This window comes from Cyprinus carpio, chromosome A9, assembly GCF_018340385.1.
Source record: "Cyprinus carpio isolate SPL01 chromosome A9, ASM1834038v1, whole genome shotgun sequence".
NCBI lineage: Eukaryota > Metazoa > Chordata > Actinopteri > Cypriniformes > Cyprinidae > Cyprinus > Cyprinus carpio.
In genome coordinates this window covers 10,726,529-10,753,596 of record NC_056580.1, presented here as the reverse complement: position 1 = coordinate 10,753,596, position 27,068 = coordinate 10,726,529, and the positions used below count along the sequence as shown (strand labels likewise).

At 36.9% G+C, this 27,068-nt stretch overlaps 1 protein-coding gene across 3 annotated transcripts in view; it reads right to left on the bottom strand.

Moving 5' to 3' along the window:
- LOC109048587 (insulin-like growth factor 2 mRNA-binding protein 2) overlaps nt 1-27,068 on the bottom strand; it is a 58,586-nt gene that overhangs the window by 22,370 nt on the left and 9,148 nt on the right. For all 3 annotated transcript variants that reach the window (XM_042763461.1, XM_042763459.1, XM_042763462.1), the window contains exons 3-4: nt 2,238-2,286; nt 1,095-1,146 (exon numbers count right to left, since the gene is read on the bottom strand). In XM_042763461.1, the coding sequence (XP_042619395.1) occupies nt 1,095-1,146; nt 2,238-2,286 (101 nt within the window). The remainder of the gene's footprint in view (nt 1-1,094; nt 1,147-2,237; nt 2,287-27,068) is intronic.

Here is a 27,068-nt window from a genome sequence, read left to right as displayed (position 1 = left end):
ATTGATGTAACACCTTATATGTGAGTGATATTTGCAAAAATGTCACTCACATATAAGGTGTTAGATCAATATTTTGAATTGACTGTTAAACCACATGACAGTTTTAAAGTCATTTAAACACTTTTAAAAGTAAACTTGTCTTGGAAATCGCAAAAAAAAGGTTTTTCAAAACTATATGTATCCAGCATAAATACAAATAGTATATTTCTAAGAACTCGGCACGTGTGTTTTAAAGTACATTTTTGAAACATTTTTCTTTACAGTGGACTCTCATTCTGGATATCACTGACATGTTTGCTAAAATGTAAGTGTCTTTGTCTGAAATATGAACAGGTGTTTGTGTCTGATATCAGCATACAATGACAGGTCATGTCAAGCACCACTGTAACAACATCAAGTTAACACAGATAAAATAATATTTAGTCACTAAATCAAAGACCCTTCCATCGAATCACAAGTGGTTGCAGGAGACGCAAGTTTAAACCAGGCATAAATGCAATCTGTCTCAGCTGTGAGTGAGAGAGAGACCACAGGCGCCTACATTTACCTCTCTAATACTATGCCGCACCTCCCTGAAAACACACACATTACAGCTGGAGCCTCGCCATTCCCACTTCAATCCACACACTGCTCATTTCAGCCAGAGCAGAGTTCATCCCTCTCTCATGAACTGTCTGTCTGTGACTTCCTCTCATTCACACTCAGTCTCAAGCGCCCTGCCTGTGTGCCTTCCCTCTCACACTCTCTCTCATTTGGGACAGTCTGTTAGTAATTTAGACTCATCCAAAAGGGTATATCAGCACAAGTGCAGTATGACAAAGTCCTCAACAGAAAAGACTATTTGTTTTATAAATGGTTAATTCACTAATAACATGAATATGAATGTGATTGAGCATCCAGCTGATACCAGCTGCAAACATATAAATTACTGAAGAAATTGAATTTTTTTTTGATGGAATTTAGCATGTCATATCTTAAAGCACTGCTTAAAATGTCAACTACCCAAACAGAAAAAAAAAACAAAAAACAAAGCTTAGTGTGCTATATAATTATATGCAAGTATAGTCAATTTATAGACTATGCAACTCCTTTACCTTGTTCCACATTTTCTACAGTACCATACTGTGCTAATAGGCTGTCCAAAACCTGCAATGAGAAGAGCACAATCAGTTACAAACACAAACAGCCAAACATCTCATAAACTGTTTTTAGATTGAATACCAGAAAATAAAGATTGGAAAGAGCTGGAAAATAAAATGAATAGTTCACCCTGAAATGAAAATGCCACCATTATATTCACTATTACATCAAATATCAAACTCTGTATGCTATTATTTTTCTGTCTACCACAATGTATATATACATTACCATTCAAAAGTTTGGTGGCAGTAAGGTTTTTTTTATTTTTTTGAAAGATGTCTCATATTTTATATCCCTAATGTCTAGTATTTATTTGATTAAAAAATGCAGTAAAAACTTTGATATTAAGAAAAAAAAAATTTTTTATGTGATGATAAAGTTTAATTTACTCCAGTCTTTCATAAGAAATCATTCTCAAGATACATGTCTTCCTATTATCAAAGTTAATATGCTGCTTAATATTTTTGTGTTCCCATCCCCCCTTTCTTAAAAAAAAAAAAGAATAAAAATCTTATAGACCCTAACCTTTTGAACGGTAGTGTAGCTTATCATATAACGACAGTTCAGTCACCTGAGGCTGTTAAAGTTCAAAAAGTGTACATACTGTATATTCATCATAATTCAAATCATTTGATAGCTTTGTTTGAGACACTGCCTGAGATACTTCAGTTCTGCCCAAGCTTGTGTCAAGTGCCTGTTCATGCTCAAGGTTCAAACTGGTGTGCAAATGTCAATACTGCTTATGTGGTATGAGACTCAATGAACACATGGATTTTTACACAGTGAACCACTAAACTTGACCCTCGAATGCAGAATACAGGGGCACAGTGTCCAAATACACGCACAAGTGTGTGAGAGCGTGCAAGTGGGCCAGCGCTCACTGTGATGATGTCATTAGGATTTACAATTGGGTCACCAGTGCTGAACTCTCTCCAGGCAGATTCTCATGGACTGCAGAGGAAGTGTACTTGTGTGTATGGGCGGAGCTTCCCTAATGCACCGAGAGTTAGAGAAAGAAGTGCTGCAGCACAGCGGAGATAGACAGAGTCTTGACCACACACACACTGTTCTCTCTGCCCGAGCAGTTAGACACTCACCTCCCACTGGAGATGAGGAGGAATGTTCCGGATCTGAATCTTCCGACTCCTGGGAACACAAAAAGAAAGAGAGAGAAACAGTGAGACAAAAAAGAAAGTGAAAGAGAGAAGCGCAGCGGTATTCAGCAGAGGTGCTACAGTGTTAAAACACACAGACTGCCTCTAGATCAGATCCAATAGAACCCAAAGAAACAGAGTGAGACAAAACACTCAACTTCAGTTGTCTACAGTAGTTGACAAGCTATAACTTGAGCTGTCCACTTGTTGTGACATGACAAACAGTAACCATATTCTTGAAATGTTGTGAATATAGTAATGCTTATAACTTTAAAGTGCCTTTTCCATAAAAAAAGACCTCACAACTTATAACTAAGACAGTAATGTTATAACTGAATAATTTCAGTGAATCAATTCTAAACTTTGATTCAATGATTTTGAACCCACAATAGTTCACAATAGTTTAAAATGTTTTAGTAAAAATAAACTGCTGTTTAGTGCCGTTTTGTGATAAAAATGATTAAATATTGTTCATTTTTGTGTTAAACGTGAAAAACATGCCTTGGAATATGTTTAACATTAGGTTGAAATGCAGAGCAAATATATACATGTTGAGATATCAAATATTATTGTAGAATTGCATGTATCTCCAATCTGTCTTCATAGCAAGTCATATGACATTGTAACTATTTATAGTTTATTAATCATTATACAATGGGGCGTTGAATGCTTGAATCTGATTGGCTGACGAACGTTCTAAAAGTCGTCAATTATTTTCAGGGAAATGTACAGCGAACATAGTTCCAGGCAGCTCTGGACCGCATTACATGTCCATATCACTTCGCCAAATGATGTGAATTTTTTTCAGGGAAGTTTTGGGCGGAATTAGTTGTAGGTATCTCTTGGCCGAATTGTTATTTTATTTTATGATGTAAATGTATTTTGAGAGACACACAGGTGCAGAGAGGTAATATACACTCTCTCTCTCTTCTCTCTCTGTCTGTGTTTTTAATGGCTTATTTATTATTTAGGTCTTAAATGAAGGTGTTAGATGAGATGTGGAAGAAATTAATCCGTAGCTCTTAAGTACAAAAACCAAACAAATGCCTTGAAATATATCATCTGATCAATGTCTTGAGGTGTGGCAACCGTAGAATAAGCGGAATTATTGACTCTGGGCCATTGAATTATTAGAAAAATAATGCACACCCGAGGTGGTGATGCGGCCACGGGGTGATGCGGCCTGTTATCAATTATGTTATGTCCATTCACACTAAAACCTTGTAACATAATGTATCAAAACATAATGTATAATTCAATAGAAAATATTGATAACTCTATTGTTAATGTATTTCTATAACCTACACGAAAACACACAGTGTATTCAGTATGAAATGAAGAAAATAAGATGTTATCGACTTCCAATTTCCACCTACTGTGTAATAACCATTTTGAAGACGGTTATATCACAGTATTTTAATAAATCAAAAAGTATATTGCGTTTCTGCACATTCACTCATTACCAAAGTCTTTCGGCACCATTCTAATATTTCCTGAAATCCTTTAAACCAATCACAAGCTCATCGGTTGCTGGCAACCATCCAATGACACATGCTCAGGGGAGAAAGAGAGAGAGAGAGAGAGAGAGAGAGAGAGATGGAGTAGTAAAGGGAGAGCAGGTCCCTCATTCACTACTTTGCACCAGAGGGATTTGACTGTGTCTGCGATCCTTCATTCATCGGATCCGACACTACCCAACAGCTTGTGAGCGTACAGACACCAAAGCCACACAAACCGCTCCACCGCAAGCTGTTAACAACTACATTAAAATTAGTGGAACTGAGCTGGCCAGAGGAAAGAGATTTTAAAAAAGCAGCGAGAGAGAGGGAGAACCAGATCTGCAGAGGCACTTGTTTTTCACTCGCAGTTCATTAGTGCTTTTTTATGCAGGTAGACTTTCATAAGATGAATGCAGAGTAAACAGACTGATAACAGTGAACAGTGGCTTACAAAGATGCGCCAAGCATCATCTTTCACGGTGCCCGACAGGAAGAGATTAAACTCATTCTTTCAGTGTGAACTGAATACACTGTAAAGCTGCCCTGACTCATGTCTTTACACAACTGCCCAGCACACTCTGCAATACTCTAGTGCTCTACATGGAATCCATCACTCACTCGTTTTGTGAGTGGTGATTCTTCATGCATTCTTTCTAACTTCATTATTATTGAATGCATTCATTTTGGTTTGGATTAGTATGCTGCAAACGTTCAATCCTTATAAGCTTCCTGTTGAGAAAGGGTAATTTGGGATATCCCATTTGAGCATGGCAGTTCAGCTAGCTCAAACCTCCACCTCTTCATTCCGACCCTCCAATTAGAGCTTCGACATAACACCTTGTCCACAGCAGACATGAGCAGCACCACTTGATAAACTAAATTGCTCATATTATAATCAGTAATGCTGTCTACACTGGAGAAGTCCATTACAGCCAGCTGAGGCACAATTTGGGTTGACAGGCATGTCGTTTCTAGATCTAATCAAACATCCCTGATGCTTACAAACACTGGACTCCCACACAGATGTTAATACCTACACCACCTCTGTCCTGCATCATATCAATGAATGTGTTGGCAAGGTAACCACCCATAAAGCAATTAAAATGTACCCCAATCAGAAACCCTGGATGAACAAGGAAATACAGCTCTTGTTGAAGGCACGTGATGTTGCTTTCAAATCTGGCGACTGTGATGCCTACAGCTTATCCAGGTCCAATCTGAAGAGGGGAATTCAATCTGCTAAATAAATACAACTACAAACTGTGCACTGAGGACAGATTTAAAAACAATGACCCTCGTCGCATGTGGACAGGCATCCATGCCCTCACAGACTATAAACCAGCAAACAGCACATAGCATTTAAAGCCCATATCGCCCATCCCTGGTGCCAACAATAACCTTGCACTCAACACCCAAAAGACCAAAGAGCTGATTGTAGACCACCGGTGGACTAAGAAGGACCACACTCCCATCTACATTGATAGGGCTTGCAAGTGGAGCACGTGGCGAGCTTCAAGTTCCTTGGTGTCCATCTCTCTGAGGATCTTTCCTGGACCCTCAACACCTCCATACTGATTAAAAAGGCACAACAGCACCTTTACTTCCTTAGAAAACTAAAGGAAGCTCACCTGTCCCCCAACATCCTGCTGAACTTTAAACGTTGCACTATTCAAAGCATTCTCACAAATTGCAGCACAGTGTGGTATGGCAACTGCACTGTTTCGGACCAGAAAGCCCTCCAGCGGGTGGTGAAAACTGAACAATAACCTGTCTGCTATCCTCACTCACAATGTTCTTATTATTCCCTGTGTTTTGCACATTTCTGATTTTTTTGCACATTTCCTTGCACATTTCTACCTCCGGATGCCATTTGCACTGTTATGGTCATTGGCTATATATAAACGTATGCTATTTACGTATCTCACCGTATAATGCACCTTCTTTTTATACTCACTGTACAATGCATCTTCTGTTTATACTTTCTTTGCACCGTGTTGTATGTATAGTCATTTGCATTAAGCTGGTCTCTGCCCTCCTACCTCATAACTTGCACTATATGTCATAAAGCTTGATGTATATATAAACATTCTATATTTATTTTATATATGCTGTTATTTGCACTTCTGGTTAGATGCTAATTGCATTTCATTGGCTCTGTATTTGTACTCTGCACAGTGACAATAAAGTTGAATCTAATCTAATCTAATCTAACGCGCTTGTAGAGCCACTCTAGTCACGCTATTATCCCATCTACAAATTAACAGCTTTTACTTGCAGACATTGTATATATGATTTTCCCCCATTAAAGGAAAACGACACAATTTTTCCATATTCCACTGTTTTTCCCTCAACTTAGACGAGCTGATATGTACCTCTCCCATCTCAGTCCGTACACTCAATCACTGTAGCACGCACCGCCACTATGCTAGCATTCAGCTTAGCACCATTCATTCCTTAGGATCCAAACAATGTATCAGTGTTGTGTTTTTGTTTGTTTTTAGTTTTTTCTTTTGGTTGGTCCATACAGTGATGGTAAAGTCCATCTTCTACAAAACTTGTGAAGGCTGGATCACTGAATCAGAATCAAAAAATAAAAAATAATGGTACTAAATTGATTATGGCCAATATTACAAATTTGTTTTTAACGTGTCAGTGTCATCGAGTAGATATTTAAATGCATGAACATTTTCCCTACTTTCACGTCATCATAACTAGGGAGGGGCAATTTTCAAAAATATTGTATTCGAATATTTGGGCTCATAAAAAACAAATGTTTGAATATTTGTTTATTTAAATGACGTTATTTTTTAATCAAGTTTTTGTCACCGTTTTTTTATGATTTTTTGTTTTGTAATTGTATGTTTTTCAAAAACATTGTTATGTTAATAATATACTAATGTAATGTGTTTGTTGTAAGATACTGAGCCGGGAAGCGGTCATGTGAAGAACGAACGACTCAAACCAAATCGAGAGGTGAACTAATCAATTCTCTTTCTGGTGCAGACTGCATTATAGCCCTATGCTGTCACAAGATGAATGAATTCACTCGAACCCAAGGCCTCGAAAGGTGAACTAATCAATTCTGTTTCCCGTACAGACTGCATAGCATTAACTGAACGAACAACTCGAACCCAAGGCCTCGAAAGGTGAACTAATCAATTCTGTTTCCCGTACAGACTGCATAGCATTAACTGAACGAACAACTCGAACCCGAGGACTCAAGAGGTGGACTAATCAATTCTGTTTCAAGTTCTGCATAGCTTCAGCTTATAGGGAGGTTAGGTTTATTAGCTTGTTATTTTCGAATCTCTTCAGTGAGTATTTGTTTATATTTATGTGTAATGGAGCTGAACCCAATGCCCTTTTGAAACCAGTCTCACAGACCCCTTCACCCCAGTCCAAAACCACCAGCACTAGAAGATGCAGGCTGAATGCACTGCTTACCGTATGTTTGTTGAACGTAACCAAGCTGTCTGCTGCTGGTTTAGAAAAGGGTGCCAGACAACTAAATAAAAAAACATGCTTCTCAATTTCTGCCTTTGAATATCTGAGGGTGGCCACGTTCATTTGAAAAGCTAATATTTACAGCAGCCAGCTGCAGTGCTCAAGCTAGAAAACCATGTCGGCACACACGCTCACATACAGATCCTCACATCTGCGTGGATGGTGTGGAAGATCGTTCACCGTGCGGAGCACCGTGCAGCAGACGGGTCAGAATAGTTCCATTCACCTTGGGCCAGGACCTCTCAGACCTACTAACGACCACCATCTGATCATCCCTGTCAGCCAGACAAAATGTTATTCACCATACATAAATCACCTGACCACAATGTGGGCACGTGAGCAGGGGTGGCTAATTGGGAGTCACACGTGTGCCGACAGAGAACACACCTTCAGACATTCCTCACTGGAGAATTAGGAAGAGGTGGACCTCACTTCTCTCTAATCTTCTGGCAGGGGACGCAAAGACAGGAAGTGGACCCTTATCTGGATCCATGCACAGGAAATAAGAACACTTTCTTGGCAATGTCTTATGATGAAATCAAAAAGGTTATATTATTGCAGTTACGTATTTAGTGCAGGTAAAGAAGTAGGTGGAGTTAGTAGGGGGAAGCAGAGACAATGTTCAGACCATGTGTTCATGTGGCTGTATGTGTTAATGATTAGCGGTGAAGCTTCGGTTCAACTGTTGATTTTATGAACTGTTGTTTTGTGAAAATAAATGATTAAGAAGCTATGCTATGCACTTACACGTCAGTTGTTCGCCCCTATATGGATAGCGGCTAATCACAAATGTGCCGCCACACTGAAGTCTGAAAAAGACGTGGACACGGATCACGCCAAATCTGTGACACGACTTGCTGGCTATTGATGTGGATGTCTCCTGCTGTACTGCACCTATGGATTATTCAGCAAAGGAACTGACTTCATTAAGACGCTGTTTGAATGTGCTGTGCCGTGGCCGGGTAGCCATTCGGCAAGTTTATTATGAATTATACTGGCTGTGGAGCTGCGATGGATGTGTGATTAAGCTTATAAGATCTGATATGACGTGAATTGAAGGCTATTTTTGAACTTGAGAGTGTTTAAAGCAAGATTTATGGCACATGTTTTGAGGATGGTGATGATGATGGCTATTGAAAGCAGTCTTGCAAGATGGTTCAAAGTTGTCTAATATGGGCCAAAGATTTAAGCTGATGCAAATGGTTGATGCAAGAACGAACGAATTACACATACGCATGTCCGTGTTGACGTAAGCAGCAGCACAATGCACATGTGTTGTTTACACGAAGCACGAAGTGCGTGCATGCATCATAATACTCTCCAAAATGGAGGCAAGCCACAGCAGACTGGATTAGGAGGAGAAGAATTGTTGAACAAAGTTGTTATTTTTATTTTCTTTGCACACAAAAAGTATCCTTGTAGCTCCGTAAAATTAGGGTGAATTTTACTGCTGATGTCACATGGACTATTTTAGGAGGGTCAAAGAGCTCTCAGAATGCATAAAAAATATCTTAATTTGTGTTCTGAAGATGAACGAAGGTCTTACGGGTTTGGAAAGGCTTGAGGGTCAGTAATTAATGACAGAATTTTCATTTTTGGGTGAACTATCCCTTTAAGGACCATTTTGGAGATTAATTTAAGCTTGCTAGTGCATATACGTCGAAAGCTCTGAAATGGGGTAACGTTCGCTCTGATGATAGAAAAGCATTGTATAGCTATGCAGTCTACCTTAGAAGACGTTGCAATGCAGCACAAGATCCAGCAGATCTTGCAGAGTTCAATTTACCATCCAATTTAAAAATTATTGTCTCTAAGCTTCCTTATAATCTAAGAGAAAAGTCGAGCGCTACAGCTGGTGAAATTCTGGAACGCATTCAAAGAAGGCCAGACTTTGCTGACTTGGTAGCTTTCATTGAGAAACAAGCTAATATTCTTCTTGATCCAGTCTTTGGAGAGATTCAAGATCATTAATAGAAGGTCTGACTTTGCTGACTTGGTATCTAGTTTTTGTGGAGATTGAAGATATCTTCTTGCAGGAAAAGTTCTGTTACCACGATTTGTTCTATTGAAGCATCAAAACAGAATAGTCAACCAAAGAAAAATCGTCAATCGCCACATTCTAGTTGGAGATATAAATGAGGCGATTAAACATGCCTGGCAAACGAATTGAAATCCTGCTCAAGACAATGGGACAGGAAAAGCCCATGATAACCTTTCGGTTGAGTGGCTTGGAAGTAAGTAGGCTGGACAGCGACTACTTCAAGGAATTCGCTGAAACTTTCACACAAAGTTCACTCAAAGAACATAAAGAAATGGCTGTATCTGAAAGATGTTTGACTGTGTTCCATAAAAGCAGATGTTGATCTGTTAACTGGGATCTATGTCCCAAAAGCGATGGAATGCTTGAGGATTATTAACAGCCAGAAGGATGGTCCTTATGCAGTCCAAACGTGTTTAGGATGGCTAGTTAACGGGGCACTAAATGGTAACTCATCCACAGATGTTCATGGATGACCACTTGTGTCTTCTAACAGAATCTCAGTGGCTAAACTGGATGGATTACTCGAAGAAAAGTATAATAATGACTTCCCAGAGCACGCATACAATGAGAAACCCAAACTTTCTTTTGAGAATCAGAGATTCTTGGAAATTGTGAACAACTCTGTTGTTAAACGAGATGGTCATAACCAAATATGCCTTCGGTTTCCCAAACCTGAACTCACCCTGCCTGACAACAAAAATACTGCAGAACAATGAGCCTTAAGTATACTTAAGAGATTTAAGAAGGATGAAACATTCATATCAGATTACAGAGACTTTATTGGTGACATACTAAAGAAAGGTCATGCAGAGAAAGTGTCAGAAGAGGAGCTCAACTGCTATGATGATGATGGTAGAGTATGGTACATTTCACATCATGGAGTTTACCATAAAAGCAAAAAGAAAATCTGAGTGGTATTTGATTGTGCCGCCTCATTTCAAGGTACTTCACTAAATTCAGAGTTGTTGCAGGGTCCGGATCTCACGAATACTCTCTCAGGTGTAATTCTCCGGTTTCGCCAAGAACCCATAGCTGTGATGGGGGATATTTAGGGTATGTTTCACCAAGTTAAGGTTCCAAAGGAATTCCTCAATTTTTTGGGATTCCTGTGGTGGCCTAATGGTGATATCAGTCAACTAATGGAAGAGTTCTGAATGACTGTACATCTCTTTGGAGCTGTTTCTTCCCCCAGTTGCACCAACTTTAAACAGTTGCACCAACTGATAATGAAGGCAAAGCTGTTACAGAATGTTTTTCCACAATTTGCAACAACTTTAATGTGGATGATTGCCTCGAGTCTGTCTCGTATGAAAGATAAGCTGTCATGTTGGTTCAGGAGCTCACTGTAGCATGTGCTAATGGTGGATTTAAGCTCACCAAATGGGTTAGTAATAACCCCACTGTACTAGCCTCAATCCCTGATGAGAAGAGATCTAAAGAAGTGAAACATCTTGACTTGCACAGAGATGAACTTCCTTTAAACAGCGCAATGACACTTCACTGGAATACAGAGTCCTTTCTCTTCAAAATAGCTTTGAAGCAACAACAATTTACCAGAAGGGGTATTTTGTCAGTTTATGACCCACTTGGATTACTTGCTCTAGTAATGCTGCCAGCTAAAAGAATTGGACAAGAATCGTGCTGGATGAATTACGGATGGGATGAAGAAATTCCTGCAGCCTTTGCAAAAAAAATGGGACAAGTGGCTAAAGGAGCTCAAGCTACAGTACTTTCGAATTTGAGCTTCAGTAGATGCTTCATACCCAACAACTTTGGGAAAATATATAGAAATCAGCTATGGTATGGCTAGCTATCTACATCTTGTAGACAACAGCAGTTCTGTCCATGTTGTTTTTGTGATTGGTAAAGCAAGAGTAGCCCCACTGAATGACTATCCCTATACTTGAATTAGCAGCCGCAGTTCTTGCTTCAAAAGTTGACAGAATATTGAAGGAAGAACGAAAGTTAACTCTGGATGATTCAGTATTTTGGACGAACAGTACATCAGTCCTCAAATACATCTTAAATGATACTAGCAGATTCCAGACATATGTAGCCAACAGATTTTAGCTTTCAGAAATCTGTCACAGAAGTTTCAGTGGCATTATGTGAACTCTGCAGCCAATCCCACTGATGACGCCTCCTGATGTGTAAAGGTCTAGTTTTTTTTAAGAATGAGGGAAGATGGCTGAGAGGTTCAGAATACAGTATATGAAGAGTCCTGCTGCAGACTGGCCTGAATTGCCTCAAGAATCACTTTGCATTTCAGACAGTGATCCAGAGATAAAGAGAAAAACTGCTGTTTTTACTACCACTACAGCTAATACAACTCCGGTCAGCAAGCTAATAGGACATTTTTCATCATGGGGTAAATTGCGAAGACCAACCGCATGGCTGTTGAAATGTAAGAATCTCCTCCTGTACTTGAGTCAAAAGCAGAGAGAAGCAGCAGCTGTCTTTTCTCTTTTTCCCAAAGTTCAAGAGATTAATTGTTTATTTGATTATTCAAATTCAAATTAAAGTCAAATTGGTGCTTTATTTTACTAAGATCCCAAAGCTCAAGAATTACTTGATAATCACATAATTAAAACTATTAATCGACCTGATTCACAATATTCATCCTAGGAATGCATTTATGTAATGCTACTGACTGTAATTGCCTATCTGTGTGTGGTCAATTGACAAAAAGATGGCACACTTACCTCTGTGATTAAAATCATGTTGAATCAAATCGCAAAATTAATGTCAAAGAAATTGCGATAGAGTTGTTATTTTTGTGCTCTCAGAAGATTTATATGTTTTTTTTGTCCATATCGCACAACCCTAGTTCATTCAATAAATACAGTTAACAATCTAGCTGATCTGAGTACTAAGTATAGTTTACAGAGGATGCTAACCCAGAACAATAGCAGGGGCTCAGTACTCATTTTTTTTGCAGTGGGCCCCGCAAACATATGTATATATTTTTTGGTTATGGCAATGGGCCGCGAGTTGAAAAACTGGGTTGGGAACCACTGCTGTAGAAACTGTAGAACACATAATCAGAATTGTTGGAAAACTACATTATTAAAATTAATCACGTCATTAAAAAGTTGAACAAAACTGCCTTGTTATTATGTCTAATTTATACATATTATGTCTTAAAGTAATTAAAAAGTTGTAATGTATTGATTTTTTATTATGTATTGAAATAAATAACAACTGAATTTTAATATTTCGGACTGGGTCATTTCAACTTTTAATATTATAGTATTATAGTAAGGGTTTACCACTGTATAGACATTGAGAGAGAAACTGTTTTTTTTTCTCTCCTCAATCAATGTTTCAACACGGAAAAATTGGTCAGGTTCAATAGCTATGGACCTAGTGATATACAAATAAATCAAATAAAATTTAATCTAAGTCAAATCAAGAGCTTTTGGATCAAATTAGAAAATTGTGAAATCTTCTGTCAATATCCAGCCCTACCTTTTGATTGTTGCATCTTTTATTTCAAATCAATATTAGTCTCATGGGTGGAGTAAATGTTATGATAGGTAACATCCACAGGAACAAAAACCGCACTCATACAGAGATGAGACATAGTGGCTCCACTCCATATGGGTGGCAGGACACATACACTCGCACACTCATAAGGGTGTGCAGAACTGACACCAGGCAGCAGCTCACAAGCCACAGATGCCCAATGTTCCATGTCTGTCCTATATGTCCCACAGTGTGGCCACAAAAAGACTCAAAGAAGAAGAGCTAAATTAGCAGTTTCAGGAACGTTTGCTCCCTCCTCAGATGCATGAAATGCAGTCCCACTTCAGATGCCTTACACTTGGTCTGTGAATCTATGCAGACCCTTTAAAAAGATTCACATTCCTGGCATTAATCATTTTAGCTGCTCATGAACTTTAAAAGCCACAATGGGTTGCCCTCACTCTCAGGAATTCCATGATAAAGAAGCATCTATGCTCGCAAAAGTGCTGGTTTTCTTGAGAACTTTACAGATTCATAGAGTATTTTGGAAAAGATGGGAAGAATGTGGACATGTAGTTCTTGAGATTCACATGACATTAAGATCAACTCATTTTGCTCTTTCTGATAAAGAGTTCTTTCTGAAGACTGGTCATGATGCCAATCACAAATATTTTATTCTATAGACAGACATAGTTTTATGTTTCTCTTCAGGTTTACACACTGCCATTAAAAAGTTTGGGGTCAAGATTTTTTTTTAAAGAAATTGATACTTTTATTCAGCAAGAATGCAATTAATTTAGCAAAAGTGACAGTGAAGACATTTATAATGTTATGGAATATAGTGGTCTATTGATAACAGTTATTATGAACTTTCTATTCATCAAAGAATCCTGATTTAAAATAAATAAGTAAATAAAAATCATTGTGGTTTGCACAACTATATTCAACACTGATAATGATCAGATACATTATGTTTCTTGAGTATCAAATTATTAGAATGATTTCTGAAGGATCCTGTGACACTGAAGACTGTGTGATGATAATTCAACTTTGCATAACAAGAATGTTACATTTTAAAACATAATCAAATAGAACATTTTAAATTGTAATAACATTTCACAATATTACTATTTTCACTGCATTTCTGATCAAATTAAATAGCTTAAGAACATGAGACTTTCAAAAACATTAAAAAAAAAATTACCAACCTAAAACTTTTGAACGACAATGTAAATCTACCAGTAATTTAATGATGAGTAGAAAGTAAATGTTTTCCAGATTATATTTTACACAATTTATAATATTTATTAATTATTTTATATTCAAAGAAGGGGCTCTGTGGCTTAAAAAAACGTACAGAACAAGATGATAGTAACCCACATTATTTCTCCCTTACAAAAGTCAAATTAAAATTCTGCAGTAATACTATAATACTACCAGCATTCAGAGTGCAACCAACTGAGGTTAACACTTCAGCCAGAGGGTCACTCTTGTTTGTCAGATAAGTAGCTGAAGATGGGGCTGTGAGTACTTTTGCAAAAATGTTTTGTTTGCCTTGACTTCCTCCCCACTGTTATAACGGACTGAGCTTTCAATGTTTCCTGAAGTCACTACAAAACCTCTCACGACAGGAACTAAAACTTGGAACTGTCCAAGTGTCACTGAAACTTTTCTAACAGCAACATAACAGGCACTTTTTAAATAAAAAAACAAGACTATGCCACTGCATTTCAAGAATAAACTCAATGAGTATACAATTTTGGGAAGTAACACATCTCTTTAGTATGAAAAACTATTTACATTTTAATTTCTCAGATGGAAAAATGTACCAAAACTCAGTGTAAAGAGACAACTACAGGAGAGAGAACTGCCAAATACACATGACAGAGAAAGGCAATGTTTTATACAACATGCTCAAATGGCACCAAAAACGATGAATGTGACACGGCAACTGCAGAAACCTTCCTAACCATTCTGATCTATACTGCCCTCTATCCTGTGCCTTAGACATACCTACAAAAGGACCTTAGGGAACAACAATGCCATATACACCCTCTCCATTTCTCTCTCATTTGCTGTCGCTCTCACTCTCAGAGCAAAGGCTAATGAGAATGCAGTGTGTTTACCCGCCTGGCTGAGATCCTGCGTGAGGCAGATGCTGCTCGTGGGTAAATGGAGGCAACAGTCCTCTGACAGGCCCTCGGCTGCTGTCAATATTCACTCATTCAAAACAGCAGTCAGGAAGTCATGCTCTTAGGAGACACTCATGAACTCTTAAACTTAGTTTAAGGAGGACAACTTTATGCAGCTTTTTAGGATTTTTTTAGTCCATGCTCGAAGATTTGAGGAAGTAAAACAAGCTTATGTTAGAAATGGGGATTACCCCGGGGTTAACAATTAATCCAAGGTATCCATAAACTGACATTTCATACTGTACATTCCTAAACCCTGGGCTTAAGCAACATGCTTTACACATGCTTTGTTTAATTACACCTATGGGTTGCATTTAATGTCACTTTGACATGGGGTGGGGGTCTGGGCAAAAGGTTGGGAACCACTGGTCTAGTCAATGTATTTTAATATCTCAAACCATTTATCATACTGTGGATGAATGATTTTCTGTTTCACATTGGACAAAGCACACTCTTTAAATTAAGGAAGTTCCGATCAGGTTTCTTATGCCCCTGGTCTGATCCGATTAATTTAATCTGCTGATAATGAAACATTGTGCTTGTTGCACACTTCAAGTAAATTCAATTTATAGAGTTATTAAAATCAACCCAATTTATACAGGATGTGCAGAGAGTTTCTCAGGGACAGGGGCTCAGATTTAAAAAATAATATATATTATGAATAAAAATAATTGCTACAGTAATTATAGACACTGATAAATGTAAACATATTACTATAGTAGACATTGTGATCAGAATGTGTTGTCACAATTATGAATATGGGACTACTGATATAAACTTGTATTTTATATGTATAATATGCAGAATAATTGCAACAAAAAGAGGAAAAAAGGTTAAGGTAAGATAAGGTTAGAAGAAGCTTGCGGTGTCAGAATGCCGGTCTGTCAGTCAAGTCCCACGAGACACAACCCATTACAACATATTAGAGATAGTCTGACAGCAGATAAATGTAAACTGTAGATAAATGACTCGAGTGATTCATTAAAAAGTGTATCAAATGTGTTAAACACGGAAGCTCGAACATGTGTGAGGCACTAGAACAGACCTCATTGGTTCTCTCGCGTGTCAGGCAAGCACATTTGAGCATCTTCTTTTATTTATGGCCTTCTGGAAGGTTCATACCAACACCAACTGTACGACATGACAGCTGACATAAAATAAGGATCGCGCTTAGGAGAGCCAATACTGATCAGTTAAAAAAAATGCTTAGTCGGCCCTGATCCCAATATTACCACTTCGCAATCTTTTTTTGCCACCCATAGTTGATCGTTTGCTTCAGCTGCACTACCAAGTACTGAAATGCTCCAGGAAAGCTTTTTTTCATGCTGAGCTAATCAAAATCACCACAGCTGATGACAATTGAAAGTCAAATGGCTTTTTGTGCCATTGGCCGTTTCTCAATATGCATTCTAAAGCGATCTTGCGTCCTAGTGTTCTCGCTCTACGTCATTATTAACCATCGAAGTTCAATTCCAATACTCTAGAACGCAAGTACAGAGGACACATGAAAGTGCCCAGATGCATTCTTGATATCGAGAATGCATCGAATGCAGACTTGATGGAATCAAACCATTAGAAATCCCAGAAAACGCTGCGGGAGGATGACCTATGGAAGCCTGTAAGCTTTTAAACACACAGCAAGCCTGTAAATACGCGACGGCTTGTGAAAGTAAACATTGTTATTTTGTTTTGCATAATTTTAATAAAGTGATAAAGCATAATCATTTTCACAAATAGGCTACATGTGGTAAAATAAAAAGAATAATTTAACTAATATAAAAATAAAATAATGTCTATAATTACCTGAAATAATGTTTCAATATGGCATTAGTTTGTGATGTTATGTGTTATTTAATGTGTATCGCTCCTTATAAAGTGCTGGGATGGTCAGTTAAGCAGACAGATCACAGCGCATCTCAATTCTCACAAAAATGCCTTCTGTGTTCTTGTGTCCTTCCGAGTTTGTTCTTTCAAGGTAGCCTGGCAAGACCGGTCTCCATGAGAACACAAGTCCGTTCTTTGCATTCTTGGAATTGAGAAACCGCCCTTGAGAAGCTGATTAGCTACACCTGATTGAGTTTACAAGTCATTTTTAGGAGGGGGATGATCCTTTTTCCAACTCTATGATTCTGTTTTTGTTTTTTCTGATATGTTGGTGTTACATCTTTAACTTGGATGTTATAAATAAATACAGTTGGATAAAACAGAAACTGTGTCCGTCTTCATTTCAGGCTGCAAAGCAACAAAATGTTATTATTTTAAAGGGGGTGATTCTTTTCTATACCCACTGTATATAATCTCCTAAAAATGAAAACATTATGTCAACATTTACTCAGGTCATTCCAAACCCGTGTTTTCATCTGTGAAACACAAAAGATATTTTGTGAAATGACTGGGCCCCAAAATGTTCTTCAAAATCTTTTGTGCTCACACAGGAATGCAGCGACATGAGGGTGAATGAATGATAATGACAGAATTTTCATTTTTAAATGAACTAACCATTAAAGACCATTTTGAAAACATGTACTTTTAACACATCTCCACAATTAGATGTCATGTTATAAAACAGGAAGTGAGAGCGTTTTATATTTTCAGTCACGCTTCATGATAACTGACATTAATTCATCCTCGTCATCATGACTTTTTTTGTTTTTCTGCCCAACAGTAATTTGAAGATGCTTCTTACAGGAAATGCTCTTTTTTATATAGATTAACTAAAACACTATTAGAAATGCACTCTTTCAAACATCTTCAGACACTCAGTCTCTCCTAACCATCCCCATCTCACCGGCTGAAATTCATCCATGCTGCAGGCACAACTGACAGTCAAAGCTGAAATAAATGAAAAGGATATGTAGCCAGTAACAGCAATAACCGTTGACTAGGTTATCAGTGTATCTGCACAGTCTGTTTACCCAACAGGAAGATGCAGAAGTAATTCAAATTAATACCAAAAATACATCTCCTATAAAATGTATCTACACTGAACCACAAAAGAAGTGAGACAGATTTCTGACAAACTTGGGATTGCCACAGGCACTATTAATATCACTATAGTCACAATCTTAAATGTGTCTAATCTTTGCCGCTAATACAACCGAAGTTGTTTAAAACTGGAAAAATACATCAAATGCAAACATAGAAGATAAACATTTCAGTCCAATTCACTGAGACACTCTTGCTACAGCTTTACAGAGTACATATAAGATTATGTCGTTAACTACTATTTTACGACACATTGCTCACAGCTGCAGGCGTAACTACCACTCAAGCAGCTGCACTGCAACTCACTTACACACTCACACACAGACGCACAGATCACACAGCAGCACCCTGAGCAAGCGCCACCCAGTCGCAGCCCCGCCCACTGACTGGCACAGCCTATCAGAGAGCACTATACTCTCATCCAATGAGAGACAGAGGAGGCAAAACAGTGGAAAGAGAACGGTCAGAGTGAATGGTCCCAGTCCTGAAATGCACAACATTTTATTCATTCAATTTTTCAATTATGTTTTATGTTAATTAATTGTAATTTCATATAATTATCATTGTTCACAGAAAAGAAAAGAATGGCTTCTTCAAAAGTCCCAAAAAGCAATCATCAAATCTAGATTTTATAAAGTTCAAATTATGTATTTCTAATTACTTACAGGACTAGTAAGGAGTTAAAAAAATCTGATAAATAAATATAAATTTCTTTGCAGAAATCTTTATGCATGTATTATTTAATATATTTAAATTAAATAGCATGATATCTTATATATTGGTCAATGGCCACCTTGCTCTGATCAAAAAATCCACATCACTCTACATTAGCACAATAGCACTGTAGAAATGTACATTCAGCATGGAGCCGGGAAAGAAAGACAGAAATTACTATAGCATCCTGCTTCATAACAGCACACTGTACCCCGCAGGTACACTGTGTTCACTCACTGTTTGCTTAAATGTTCAGCTGAAGAGATCACAGGATTTGGAGGAGGGCATTGTTAGTTCACTGATGCATTAAGTAATCAACATGCTGGCAGTTTGCTTTCAAAGCATGGTGCAGAGTTGTTGTTGGGTAAATAAAGGTAAAGTCTGCCAGCTGTTTCCAGTACAGCTCCATTTTATGGGTCAGTCACACACACAAAAAACCCCTGGCAACACGAATCTGCAAGTATTTATCAGTTATTTGTGCTTTCATCTTCCCTGGGTAACAGTGATCTGTTTGTTCTCCTATTTAAGAAATACCTGCTCTAAATAGCGCCCCATTAGAGAAACACAAAGAGTACTTCCAGTAAGGAACTTGTCCACTTTGCTCAAGGAGATTAATGGTTGAGACAGCAAGAGACAGGAAGGAGTGTTTACATGAGGCATCCTCACTGTTTACATCTGGGCACTTCATGTGTTTTCTCTGATCGGATAGCTATCGGATTTGTTAAAATGGTTCCATTTACACCTGGCCACATACATGTCTATCTGCAAAATGGATATAAATCAGTTCTTTAATTCCCGCGCTATATGCAAATTTAACAGAGTGTACATCAGTGAAAGCACCAGATATGTGCCACATTTTATTCATCATCAGCTAATTTCAAGATCAAAGACCACAACAGGAGAAAGAGTGGCATCAGCACTGGAAAGATAAGTTACTTTAAATGAAGATGATTGTGTGTTGAGCATCTGCAACTTACTTTTAGTTTCATTTGTGACAGTTTGCACATCATCTTGCTGAAGAGATACTTAATACTCATCTGTGTCAATGCGTGTCGCATTAACGCTGTCCTATCTGGCTATGACATGTCATATAGCCTATAACACGCTCTCACGTTTACTTAAATGTTTTGAGGTAATAAGATTTAGAGTGGTTTCGGGCAGGCTGGAAGACCAGCTGAAAAAAAAAAAAAAAACAGCTTTATCTAACTGCTTATTCACAAAAAGATGGTACTTCAAGCGTCAATTATATATATATATATATATATATATATATATATATATATATATATATATATATATATATATATATATTATAAGAACTGCATCACTAAACATGTTAAATTGCCTGCCCTACACTCTCAGAAAAAAGCACAAAACTGTCACTGGAGTGGTACCCTTAGTAACAAAAGCTAAAGGTTACATCTTTATACTTTATTTGCCCCTAAATGGTACATATTAGTACATTAAAGGTACATAGAGCCGAAAATATATGGCATTAAAATTATTGAGTTAAATTAAAAAGTCTTACAAAATTACTTTATATTACTAATAAAATAATAAATAATTATTACAAAGCATTTTCAGTTTCGGATTTGGCCAGGTGCATCCAGAATTTTCGGTTTCGTCCCAGAATTTTCATTTCGGTGCATCCCTACTCTTCAGTACTCATCCAGCAAAAGGCAGCCTTGAATCAAGCACATCTGCGGAAAATCCTAAATCACTTTCTGTTATAGTTTACATTAATATGACTTCATGTAACGAGTAACAACATGTAAAATGAGATTGAGTTACCTTGTGTAATGAGTTATCCAGTGCCTTATTGCTTACAAGATGCATTCATTGTTCTGCAGGATTATTTATGTTTCATCGGGTTTGTGTGGAGTAGAAATAATACTGAGAAACATGCATCACCGTGATGGGCAGTGAAACAAGAAGATAATCTTATACAACTCAGAAGTGCAACAAATTTAATGAATTATATACCACATTCATACTTTTCACATCTGTCTTATAGTACAAAATCATCTGACTCTGAAGCTTCTAAGAGCAAATATATTGACAAAATGTATAATGACAAAAAGCACAAATGTTGAGTATTTTCCCTGATTTTGTAATTGTCATTTTAATTTTGATTATTAGTATTTACATTAAATAATGTGATAATAACAGACATATCTGTGATTGTTCAAAGCTCCACCGCTGATAAACACACACACACACACACACACACACAAACATTGCTAACAGGAATTATTGATGCAGACCTAAATGATATACATGCAGTCAAGGCTTTATTCAATTTGTAATTAATTGAATTATTTATTGATTATTTGTGCAGGTCTAGTCAAAAGTCCAACAGCAGAGGAGCAGAACCAAACTGAGCAGCTGAGAACATCAACAGTATTTTAATAAGACATGCAAAAACAACAAGGAAGTTGTAGAGGACATTTTAAAATGTTAGTGTTGACAAAACAGGGATGTGTAAGAGAGACTGCAGCTCATCTGAAACCCAGCTGGCACAGTCACCGGGCAGATGATAGCATGAATTGCTCTTGGCAGGCCTGTGGTTTTTCTGAGCCTGCTCTGGCACACAGAGACCAGTTTCTCCACTCCATAAAGTGACGTCCATCACAATCCACCTGTGCACAGAGAGTTACAGGCCTTCGAATTCAATAAAATAAATCTCTGAGTACCATATAGCAGTTCGACAGTCTGCAAAGGAAGGCAAGGACTGTGTCATGAGATGTTACAGAAAAGACCTAGCTCCACAACGAACACATACTCCAGTGTTTACAATGCAAAGCTCTACCTAGCCTATGGAAATTAAGCTGTTAAAATAGCTCATTAAGACTGAAACACTGTTTTGATGCCAGAAATACCAGCACATTAACATATGCCTGCGTACATTTATTTCTGAACAGCAATAGACCCTTCACTACGCTCCGCTCCCTTGATTTACAACAAGCTTTGAAGAACGACTCATAGCACTGAATCTGAGATTTCTATGAAAAGTGTTATGTTCAGAAAAACATGCTCATTAACCATGCTCTGTCACCTTCTAATAAACAAAGTATCAGCTTTAAAATTCTGCCAAATTCATAATGAAATTCAAACAATAAATACCATTTAGATGCTCGTAAATGTGGCATGAGCGATCGCTTTAGCGCTTCAGTTCAAGCGGCACTTGAACCCATCATATCTGTCTCTTTACTACTACCAAACAAACATGAATGGACATCAAAATGAACATTATAAGATGCAGTGCAACTTACTGAAATGTCTCATGTAATCGCTCATTCAGTGTTTCAAACTGTGGAAAACATTTAAACTTGTAAACAATGCTACGCAACAATACATTTACCTCAGAATAACCATCCGGTGTCCATAAAATCATTAGTCAGCTAGATAAAAAATAACCATAAAGAGGAGCAATTTGCTAAATATATGCGCTATATTGCATATTTTCACTTAATCTGTTGTCTACATGATAAGAAAGAGCGCAAGGAGCTAAAGATAAAATGCAACACCTCCTATATAACTGCATGTTACTAATAAAGAAAAACAGACATATGACAACATTTATAGGATGCAAACTACACTCAAAAGGGCAAAGTGATGCTGACATAGTTATGGGCCGTGATATTGGCACAGATTATGTGTAATAAACAGTTGGAATAAAACTGTATACAAGTTTTAAAAGTTGGAAAAGATGTATAGATCCTACTTTAAGTGAACCTTAGTTCCCAGGACATCTACAAGGTGGATTAAAATGCTGATATAGATGAGACAAACACATGACGGTATGACTGAAATGTTAAAGTGTTAAAAATTAAATTAATAAATAAATAAAACATGTTTATTCTGTGGCACTTAAAAAAAAAATACTTTGTTGCCTAATTTTGTTTCTTATAGGAGCCAATGGCTCCTTAATTGATTTTTTTTTTTTTTTTTGTCACACATTCACAGGAAACATCAAACAAACGTCTTACTATCAGATAAACAAGACGTGATAGATTTTTTTTCTAAATATGCTTTCAGTAAAAGTCTGAAAGAGACAAAGCACTCTCCATGGTCATTTTCAAAGCACTGAAACTCAGTGCTAAGTGAAGTCATTCCGTATCCTAGCAACATGTCTGTTAGTGAACAATATCTCTGAGACAGTTAGCGCCATTTGCACCCTCAAAAGAGAGAAAAACAGACTTTAACGAAGGAACAGATGGGTCAAATAAATATAAACGTCTTTTCAGATTTGAGTTTCAACAAATTTACTTCTTCAGTCTGTCCACAAGGCCACAACAAGTCCACATGCTATTTTTTCCTCAGGGGACTGAGTCAACAACATGACCCAATACATTCTGAATGAATCACTTAATGAACTTGGCATCTGAGCCACAAGTCAGGGGAATCTGATCAAGGTCAAGGTTTGTGGATACTATTTTGGTACCTTATCATGCTCATCTAAAACATTCAATGGCTCAGGTGTTGTTTAATGTGACAGATCAAACTAAAAGGGATGCAGACATAAGTTGAAGGAACTGGCATCATACAACAACAAAATATGGTGAATGAATTTATTTGAATGAATGACCAGCAGTGGTCATAAAAATAGTACTGGTCACCAGATGAAATTAAACTTTTTATTATTATTATTATTAAAAAAGTGTAAGAAACAATCAATAATAGCAATTTTCTCAGCAATATTTTAATGTGCTTTTGGTGAACAAACATTGCATCAAGGATATTATTTAGTGATCGCCTGAATCTCTGTTGCAGAAAAATATAAGTGTGGAAATGCAGTAGCAGTCTACTTTAACATCAGGGTTTCTCTGCAGGATATTTAAACTCAAATTTAAGAATTTTTAAGGACCCACGGAAACCCTGAACATAGCCAGACCTAATAATTGAGACCACAACCTTATATCACATTTACAGTTATTTTCTTTATTGTTGTTTATTACTGTTGTAGTTTATACTCACAAAAACAATCAAATATATTACAATTATTAACATATATTAAATAACCTACTTTTTTATAATCCATTTAATCTTTTTATTTTTTCAAATTGATCAAAGATTTAATTAATTAATTTGTTTGTTAACTTATTTTTATGAATGAATCTAGCATTAAAAAACTCTTATATGGCGATTTGGTGCTTAAGAAACATGTCCTATTATCAATGTTGAAAACAGTTAAATGCTGCTTGATATTTTTGTGGAACCCAATCTAAATTTTAGAAAGAATAGAATAGAATAGAATAGAATAGAATAGAGTAGAGTAGAGTAGAATAGAATAGAATAGAATAGAATAGAAAAGAATAGAAAAGAAAAGAAAAGAAAAGAAAAGAAAAGAAAAGAAAAGAAAATAATTTTAATTGCTAAAAGAAAGTATACAAAAAAAAACTAACTTTATAAAATGGAAAATTAGGAATCAAAATTCTGATTGGATGAGTCAGTTGAAGCTGTTGAAAATTCTCGCACCCATGTCACCACACCTGAAGAATTCTATATTAATGAAACAAGTTTGTGATGTTTCTCATCAAACTAAAACTGTTTCCTGTTGTTGCAAACACCCCGTAGTAACAAGTTATTCCTCATTTTGACTTGTTTGGGATACATCCTTCATTATTGTTGCAATACATGTTTCCAAACGTTAAAAACCAGTCCTGCCCACTGGCAGACGCACAAACACAGCTACTTACAAACGATATATACCACCTGCATATGTCACAGCCCTACATCTAGCATGCTTGAAAAAAGACACAGGCTTTTTACCTTTAACAAGCTGGGTTTGCTCCGCTCAAAAGCATCATATCAAACATTAGAAATCTACCAATCACACGTATATTTTGGCAGACATAATCGGGACCCATTCCACATAATTTGGCAAAACCTGGATAAATAAATCAAAAGTAGGGCTGTATACATAAATCGCAGTATGGTCTAGAGCCTGTGAATATTAAACCGCAAAAAGACTGCTACTGAAATGCTCTGTCTCTATCTGAATGAGAAGCACAGGTTCATCTACACATAGTCAAGAACACATGACGCTCATGGTGTTTTCAGTGACTGATATCTAAATATATACTGTAAAAATATATTATAAGTTATATGCATTCATTGTATTACCATTGTTTATTATTATTATTTTTTTTAATAAAATCATAGAACAGAAAATCCAGAAAACACAAAACCTCTGAAAATAAAAAATACATAAAACATTTCATAGGGCACTGTTATTATTACATTTTTATAAATTACTACATTGTTAAACTTTTATGAATTCAACTGATTAGACATTCTTTTTTATTCTTAAAATTTAATTAAACCATTAAAACAGAATCCAGAAAAATGAAAACAGAAAACACAGAATTTGGGAAAAAATCAAACAGATTTCATAGGGCCAACATAGTGTCCGTTGAGATAATGAGCCTGTTTAAATTAGAACATTTAGAGTAGAACATTTTAGTCAAAGAATGAAATTGTACTGTGATCCATTCCCCAGTTTTGTTTTGTTTCCAATGATTGCAAACGTGCTCTCGCTTTTATGATTATTTCAAGGGGTTCTTTCTCTGCCTAGCCTGCAGAGGCGAACGGGCTAAATATTTATCAGGGAGAGTTTCATTCAGTGTACTCATTGACCGATTCCCACAATGAAGGCTGAGGCAGAGGCTTTTCAGTCAGCAAGAGGGTGACAAAGACACACTGTCCAAAAATGGTGTAACTGAAAGACGTGTCTGACATGGCGTCATCCATTGTTGAACTGCACCCACAACAGACTATCTATGAGTACACCACAGGCATAGAACCGACTTCTAGGCTTACTAATGCCTTTATATATGTCACCAGCACATACTGTAGCAGGTAGACTGCTCGTGACCTCTGAAACACTGCCATCTGCCAGCGACTCTCAGAGCCAATGCAGACATGCTAAACAAGAGCCCCGTGGACAACAGCTAATGGTTACCCCAACAAGACTCAATGAGAATTTAACCATCAACAGTGGTCTGATCAAATAGCACCATTCATTTGTTAATGAACAAAACTTTGACATCAAGTGACTGGTACAGAAAGTGAGGTTGTATGGTGACCCCGGAGGACATTTGATGGTGACTTTTGCTGCAAACTTTCTAACAATAAACTGTCGATCTGTGCCAAGAGCAGACTTATTATTAATGCTTCATTAATTCAGCATTTATTTAAAAATATTTTTTTTTTTTCAAAAAAATACCTACCTCCTATATATATATATAAAAAACATTACTTTCTTCAATGCAACGTTTATGCAAAATGTTTTTAATAAATGAAAACTATTTATTATAATTAGCATATTTGGGCTCAGTAAGATTTTCAATATTTTTTTTTTTTCAGCAAGGACATATTGATCAAGAGTGACAGTAAAGACATTTATATTACAATAGATTTCTATTTCAAAGAAATTCTGCTCTTTTGAACTTTCTATTCATCAAAGAATCCAGAAAACAAATGCATCACAGATATATATTAAGCAGCGCATCTGTTTATTAGCATAACACTGCTAATAAGAAATGTTTCTTGAGCAGCAAATCATCATATTAAAAAAAAATAATAATAAATGTTGAAGGATCATGTGAGATTCAGCTAAGCATCACAGGAATAAATTACATTTAAAAATATAAAAAAGAAAGAAAAAACATTTTAAATTGTAATATTTCACAATATTACTGTTTTACTGTATTTTTATCAAATAAATGCAGCCTTGGTGAGCATAAGAGAAGTCTTTCAAAAACATTTAAAATTCTTACGAACCCCAAACTCAACTGCCATTGATATGAATGGAAATGCTAACAGGAAAAATTTCTCAAGGTATTACTCTTTGTTTCTCTAACAGCAGCAGCGTATACATTATGTATAAAAGAAAATCGACATTCTATTAACACAGCTTGACTGTTAACACTGAGAAGACACTTTCCATTTGAACAAAATTTCCACCACCATCAAAGGTACATCAAATAAGGCAAACATCTCACAGGAACATTGAATTGAGCTTTACAATTCCATCAAAACTCATTTAGTAACGTTCTCAAGGCCTGTGGACGGCTGTGATTACTCCATCTGTCTAGTCCACTCACGGAGGGCTGTCTCTTCATTCATAACAAATCAACCACTGCAAAACAATACTCAGAGTTGTGCCCAGAGCTGGTGGGTGTTGACTCGCTCAGGGCTTTCTGAGGACGTGTTGTTGATGCCCTCTCAGTCATACATATGGAGCGGCAAAATGTAAATGCATGAGTGGGATTCATGAATAAAAATCTTACTGATAGAATTTCACAGTTGCGTAGGGGAAGATCCCACAAACACCAGAGACATTGTGCTCTAAATGCCAAAAGCTGAGATG